The sequence below is a fragment of the Alexandromys fortis genome, unplaced genomic scaffold (genome assembly GCF_014885135.2).
Source record: "Alexandromys fortis isolate MF-2015 unplaced genomic scaffold, M_Fortis_MF-2015_v1.1 scaffold_89, whole genome shotgun sequence".
Taxonomy (NCBI): domain Eukaryota; kingdom Metazoa; phylum Chordata; class Mammalia; order Rodentia; family Cricetidae; genus Alexandromys; species Alexandromys fortis.
Genome location: NW_026067973.1, coordinates 4814921 through 4822546, shown reverse-complemented (window position 1 = coordinate 4822546; position 7626 = coordinate 4814921). Strand labels below are relative to the sequence as shown.

The following is a 7626-nucleotide window of genomic DNA, read 5'->3' as shown; positions in this document are numbered from 1 at the left end:
GTTTTTTTTTTTTTTTGGTTGGGGGACTTTTGATGACTGTTTATATTTCTTCAGCAGTTATAGGTCTGTTTAATTTGCTTATCTGGTCTTGATTTAATTTTGGTAAGTGATATTTATCCAGAAAGTTGTCCATTTCCTTTAAGTTTTCCAATTTTGTGAAGTACAGGTTTTCAAAATATGACTTGATGATCCTCTGTATTTCTTCCTTGTCTGTTGTTATGTCCCCCTTTTCATTTCTGATTTTGTTAACGTAGTCTCTCTCTGCCTTTTGGTTGGTTTGGATAAAACATTTGTCTATTTTGTTGATTTTTCTCGAAGAACCAACTCTTTGTCATTGATACTTTGTATTGTTTTCTTTGTTTCTATTTTGTTGATTTCAGCTCTCAATTTGATTATTCCCTGCCCTCTAGTTCTCTTAGGTGAGTTTGCTTCTTTTTGTTCTAAAGTTTTCAAATGTTCTGTTAGTTCACTAGTGTGGGATTTTTCTAGCTTCTTTATGTAGACGTTTAGTGATATGAACTTGCCTCTAAACGCTGCTTTCATTGTGTCCCATAAATTTGGGTATATTGTATAGTCATTTTCATTGAATTTTAGGAAGTCTTTAATTTCCCCCTTTATTTCTTCCTTTATCCATTGATGATTCAGATGAGCATTGTTTAATTTCTATGTGTGGGTTTTCTGGAATTAGTATTGCTGTTGACTTCTAGTTTTAGACTATTGTGATCTGATAAGGTACAATGGGTTATTCCAATTTTTTTTTTATTTGTTGAGGTTTGTTTTGTTACTGAATATGTGGTCAGTTTTTGAGATGGTTCCATGAGGTGCTGAGAAGAAGTTATATTTTTTGTTTGGATGAAATATTCTATAGATGTCTGTTAAGTCCATTTGAGTCATAACATGTTAGTTCTCTTATTTCTCTGTTCATTTTTTGTCTGATTGACCTCTCCAGTGGTGAGAGAGGAATGTGGGGTTTAATATATGATTTAAGCCTTAGAAGTGTTTTTTGACATATGAGGGTGCCTTTGTATTTGGGGCATAGATGTATATGTTCAGTATTGAAATTTCCTCTTGATGGATTTTTCCTGTGACTAATATGAAATGACCTTCTTTGTCTCTTTTGACTGACTTTAGCTTGAAGTCTGTTTTCTTGGATATTAGGATAGCTACACCTGCATGTTTCTTAGGTCCATTTGATTGGTATATTTTTTCGCAGCCCTTTACTCTGAGACGATAGAAAGACACCATTTAAAGATGAGCTTTGGAATACAAACTGCTCAGAAGAATTTTGAGGTGACTAGCTGAGATGGTCCTGCCTGACAGACTACTCCAGCCAGGACTCAAGCCCTGCACTGTACTGTTATTGCAGAGCCTGGGCAACAAATGATACAGCTACCTCTCCCAGGACTTGACAATTAATTCAAATTTTTCTTTTCAGGATCCCCTAAAGATACCATCACTTCCAGACAGCAGGAAGTAAATTTAAGAATACGACATCTGGGTGGTGGCTTGGGCAGGACGCACGTGGTGCAGAACAAGATGATGGATGCAGAAGTGATTACTTTGCCAAAGAAGCATAAAAAGAAAAAAGACCAGAAGCCATTACGAGAAGATGATGTAGCTGAAATACAACATGCTGAAGACTTTCTTATCAAACCAGAATCCAGAGTGGCTCAATTGGACACTTCTCAGTGGCCCTTGTTACTAAAGGATTTTGATAAGCTAAATGTAAAGACAACACACTATACGCCTATTCCTTGTGGTTCAAATCCTTTGAAGAGGGAGATTGGGGACTATATCAGGACAGGTTTCATTAATCTTGACAAGCCTTCTAACCCCTCTTCCCATGAGGTGGTAGCCTGGATCCGACGAATACTTCGGGTAGAGAAGACAGGTCACAGTGGCACACTAGATCCCAAAGTGACTGGTTGTTTAATTGTGTGCATTGAACGAGCCACTCGTTTGGTGAAATCACAACAGAGTGCAGGCAAAGAGTATGTGGGAATTGTCCGCCTGCACAATGCTATTGAAGGCAGCACTCAGCTTTCTAGGGCCCTAGAAACTCTGACAGGTGCCCTGTTTCAGCGACCCCCACTTATTGCTGCAGTAAAGAGGCAGCTTCGAGTGAGGACGATCTACGAGAGCAAAATGATAGAATATGATCCTGAAAGAAGATTAGGAATCTTTTGGGTGAGCTGTGAAGCTGGCACTTACATTCGGACACTATGCATACACCTTGGCTTGTTACTGGGAGTTGGTGGTCAGATGCAGGAACTTCGCAGGGTGCGTTCTGGAGTCATGAGTGAAAAGGACCACATGGTGACAATGCATGATGTACTCGATGCTCAGTGGCTGTATGATAACCATAAGGATGAGACTTACTTGCGGCGTGTTGTTTACCCTTTGGAAAAGCTGCTGACATCTCATAAACGACTGGTTATGAAAGATAGTGCAGTGAATGCAATATGCTATGGGGCCAAGATCATGCTTCCTGGTGTTCTCCGATATGAGGATGGCATTGAGGTCAACCAGGAGATTGTGGTCATTACCACCAAGGGGGAAGCTATCTGCATGGCTATTGCATTGATGACTACAGCGGTGATTTCTACCTGTGATCATGGCATAGTAGCCAAGATAAAGAGGGTGATCATGGAAAGAGACACTTATCCTCGGAAGTGGGGTTTAGGTCCAAAGGCAAGTCAGAAGAAGATGATGATCAAGCAGGGCCTTCTAGACAAGCATGGCAAACCCACAGACAAAACCCCTGCCACTTGGAAGCAGGACTACATTGATTACAGTGATTCTGGCAAGGAGGCACTGGTTGCTGAAGCCGGACGAGCCCCTCAGTTAACTGCTGCTGCAGTAAAAGCCATGAAAAGGAAGCGGGAGAGTGAGAGTGAAAGTGACGAGACCCCTCCAGTAGTCCCCCAGGTGATGGAGAAGGAAAAGAAGAAAAAGAAGGACAAGAAGCCTAAAACTGTGCCAGAAAGTGGGGGCGAAGCTGGACATGGGGACAGTGATACCAGCAAAAAGAAAAAGAAGAAGAAAGTAAAAGTGGTGGAAGAGATATCTGAATAGTAAAAGCCACTTGAAGCATCATGTCAAACTGGGAGGAGAAATGAAAGCCTTATTGAGAAAACATTTTGTTGAGGGAGTAGAACAGAGGACCCAAACAGAATAGAGTTCTGGTACACTTTTCCTGCCACTTGTGATCTCAGTGGTTAGGGTGTGGCCATCTTGTTCTGTCCTGTTTTAAGAGATGAAACACAGGTTTTTTTTCCACTGACCCCTTTGCTTGCTTGAGGTGGGGAAGCACACCTTCAGACATGAAACTGCCTCGTCACTGTTTGTGACTGTTTACTAGTGGCCATTTTAAACAATGCCATAGATAGTCCTCTCCTAGTTTGCTTTTTTTATGTTTGTAAAAATTAACTCTGCTGAATAAAATGGTATAGAACCTTAAAAAAAAAGGAATATGACGTTCACATTCCCAAGAGGTGGGTGGTTTTTGGCCATTCAATGGGTTATGGATATTTGTCATTGTTTAGGGGGGTTGGTTACAAGTTGTTATTGGTTACAGTTAGAGGAAAAGCTAAACAAAGGAAATTAGATTCAAGGTTCTTATTTTGAAAAGAAAAAAGGAGGATATAAATATAGGATAAAAAGGTAGATTATTGAATCTACTCTGCAAAGAAAAAAGGGGAGGATATAGATATGGTAAGATAAAAAGGTAAATTATTGAATCTACTTTTTTAAAAAAATTTTTAAAGATTTATTTATTATATATACACTCTTCTGCCTGCATGCCAGAAGAGAACACCAGATTTCATTACGGATGGTTATGAGCCATCATGTGGTTGCTGGGAATTGAACTCAGGACCCCCTGGAAGAGCAGCCAGTGCTCTTAAATTCTGAGCCGTCTTGCCAGCCCTGAATCTACTTTTAAAAAGCAACTATTAGTTTTAAATGTTTTACATTGGATTGGATTTTTATATATTGTATACAAATTTTGTATATTTGTATTAACAAATTTGAAATTAATTTTGTTAGAATATACTATACATACATTTTTACTGTTGTTCAAGGTATGTTGTACCTATTCAACTCATTTAACAATGATGCAAATTTCTAGTCCTTAAATTTTTATTACCAACTATTTAGTATAATAAGGAAATGCAGGTTAGTAGTTAATCACCTATTATAATTGAATTTATAGTCACCTTAAATATGTTTTCAAGGTCAAACAAAGATATATATTAGATAGACAGGTCATCTTCAAACACTTCAGAGATCTACAGACTATGGCATTTAAGGTGTTTTCATAACATAAGGCTTTTTATGATGGTGATATACATCTGCTCCTAGCAGCACCAATCTGCTTCAGAGAAGATAATGGGCATTGAAGAAACTCCATATGGAGTTTACTTTACTTGTGGCAAAAACAAGCCACCAGGCAAGAAAATGCCCTTGCCTTGACTGCTGACAGTATGCTGTCCTAATTGGACAAGCAGAACACAAAGAAAGTGACTGCCAAACATTGTCAAGGCAAGAGAGAACAGCCCTTCAGAATACCCTGCTTCACAGAAAAGTCTGTCGAATATGCTAAGCCTGTCTACTGAAGGTTGGTGCCCCAATGTTTCAGAAGAACTTTGAGTGACAGTCCAGGCAGCTAGTTCTTTCTGTCATTTCTCACAACTTTTGGGATTTGCTTCTGGCACTTCCTGTTTACTCAATTAATATTATTTCTTTCTTAGGTCTCTGAGGGAGTTGAAGACTAGATAGTTATAGTTTTCCTTGATTACCAGATGCAGAAAGCAAGTTATGATAGAAAGAAAATTAGGTACAAGAATTTGGACTCACCAAGATAGATATGGAGTATTTTCTCTGAATTTGTCAGATGCAAATGAACTAGATATTGTTGATGTATTTATAGCCTATATATACTGTATATAGTTATTGTACTTATATATAATTTTCTTAGATTATAACCTTTATTTTAGACAAAAAGAGGGAAATATAATATTTGTATTTTAATAAGTGAAGCTTATCTGAAGATCAGTGCAAAACAGCCACACTAATCAACCATACAAGCCAGGCAGTGGTGGCACATACCTTTAATCCTAGTAGGTATATTAGTAAGCCACAGAGGCCAGGTAGTAGTGGTACAAGCCTTTAATCCCAGCACTAGAGAGGAATATAAAGAAGGATGAGACAGGAACTCGCTCTTTTTCAGTTTGAAGATTTAATAGAGGTAAGAACTCTCTAGTGGCTTGGCTGCTTTGCTTTTCTGGTCTTTGGGTTGAACCCCAATATCTGTCTCAGTTTTTATTATTCATGCTCCACCTATTCTTAGTGATTCTACTCTTAAGAAGTCACTTAAGGAAATTGGAAGACTTTGAATCAAGAGTTGAAGCAAGAATGAAGAAGTTAGTGTGGGGTAGGTATCTAGTTGACAGCTGTACATTGACAGGGGTTGGAGTGGACAGGCGGGTGTGGGTTCGTGCTGGGAAACCCCAAGAGCAAAAGAAGGGTGATAAGATACTGAAGAGTAACATGACTTTCAAATAATCTAAAATCATAGTATATAATAAAGTTTAGGGTCCAGTGATGGTGGTGTGCCAGGAATTAGAGGTCTTAAACCAGACCAATGACCCATGGTCAAAGAACATTTTCAAGGAAAGCCGAATGGATAAAAGGCACGCTGGGTGACATACCTCAGCTCCCACTTCCACTCAGACAAATGAAAGTGCAAGAGAAGTGGGAAAGATGGAGGAGCCAGTGGGGGGTGGGGCGTGACACATATCTTTAATCCCAGCACTCAGGGAGGCAGGAGGCAGGCAGATCTCTGTGAGTTCGAGGCCAGCCTGGTCTATAAGAGCTAGTTCCAGGTTAGTCATGGCTCACAAAGAAATCCTGTCTCGAAAAACAAAAAAACACAAACAAAACATCAGCAATAACAAAAAAAAAGATGGAGGCGCCAAGAGGGCTTCTTTTTGTTGTTTTGTTTTTATTGTTTAGTTAGTTGGTGGGTTGATTGGTTTGGTTTAATTTTTCTTGTTAACTTTTCTTTTGCAGGAGCGGGGCACTGCAAGGGTGAAGAGCAGACAGGACTGGGGAATGAGCGGAATTGGGGCACATGATGTGAAGATTCCAAAGAAAGTATGTTAAAAAAATAAAGAATAAAGTTTAGGGTCGGCAGGATGCCTCATCATTTATAAGCACCTGCCAAGGAGTCTGACAGCTTGAGTTCGATCCCCTGGCCCCACACGCTGAAGAGCCGACTCCTGAAGGCTGTCCTCTGACCCGCACATGAACATTATGGCAAGTGCTCAGACACAGGCTCACACACACAGCAAGCAAACACATAAATGTGATGAATTCGATAGTTTAATGCTGCAGGTAGGAACTGCCTGTAGTTCCAGTCTGAGAAGGTACTCGTAGGAGGATCCGGAGCTCACAGTCATCCTCCTTTACTCAGGAGACCTCATTTCAATAAACGAAAAAGCATGATTTAAAGAATGGTGCATTGTTGGCTTGGGAGACAGAGGCAGGAGAGTCCACACGTTCGGGGCCACACAGGGCCGCACAGTGGGACTTTCCCTCAAAAAGCCAAGATAGGCAAATAAATAATTCAACGTAGGTTGGTTGTAGTTTTCTCATGGCATAGACAGTGTTGCAGCAAGCCGAAGGGCCTCCACAAGGTGGCGCTCTGACTACATCTATCGCTGAGACTGGCTTCAGAGCGCTTTATTCGGTTACTCCTCGCTCAGTCTGTAAGAGCCCTAACTAGAGGTCTGTCACACTCCAGCCATAGTCAGCCCCCCTATCATTAGTGCCAAGCCTTCCTCCTGGAGCAATGACAGTGTCAATTTCAGCAATGGCAACGAGGGAACAAATACAGCTGTTGTGCCTTTTAGAGTAATTGCTACAGGCCCTTTGGAGACAGCATTGTAATCACAGCGCTTATACAGACTTATACAATATTTCTGTTTCCTATTTTAAGCCCTGTTAGCATTCTGTGTCATAAACTTGTGAATCTAGTCAATTCATGGGAGTCTGGAATGATCTGTCCACAATTTTACAATGTGCTTGTGGTCCCCTGGAAGGCACAAGTCTCTCTCTCTCTCTTTTTTTTTTTTTTTTTTTACTACCTTGCTGTCACTCTGTTACCTGTACTCAGGACAAGGACAAAGGTCACTCTCTCTAAACAAAAGAAAACAACAAAACAAAACACAAAACAAAATGCACACACACAACAACAACAAAGCCCTGAGGTCTCATATAGCTTGCAATGGCCTCCAATTCTCTCTGTAGCTGTAGGTGGCTTTGAGTTCTTAATCCTCCTTTCTCTACTACCTCAGGGCTGGGTTTACTGTCTCGTGCTAAGACTTTCTTAGCTTCTGTAGTGTCATAGATGGATCCCAGGATTTATATGTGCTAGGCAATTACTCTACCTATTGAGTTATATTCCCCCGCTTCCTAGCCGCTGTCCCCACCAAGATAGGGTCTTGCCTTCTGTTCTTAATGTAGCCCAGGCTGTCCTTGAACTTGCTTTATAGACTAAACTCACCTCAAATTTTCAGTGATCCTTCCTCATTGGTCTCCCAAAGGCTGAGATTAGAGGTATAT

At 40.4% G+C, this 7626-nt stretch overlaps 1 protein-coding gene across 4 annotated transcripts in view; it reads left to right on the top strand.

The window, feature by feature from the left end:
* Positions 1–6970, top strand: part of LOC126510073 (H/ACA ribonucleoprotein complex subunit DKC1-like) — a 15457-nt gene extending 8487 nt beyond the window's left edge. The window contains exons 3-4 of one of the 4 annotated variants that reach the window (XR_007594318.1): positions 1436–5434; positions 6073–6969. Coding sequence is in view for 1 of the 4 variants with exons in the window: in XM_050156398.1 (XP_050012355.1) it covers positions 1537–3075 (1539 nt within the window). In the remaining 3 variants the exon portion in view is untranslated. Of the gene's footprint in view, positions 1–1435 lie in introns of all 4 variants that reach the window. The other 3 variants (XR_007594316.1, XR_007594317.1, XM_050156398.1) reach the window with 3 other exon arrangements.
* Positions 6971–7626: the final 656 nt, after the last annotated feature.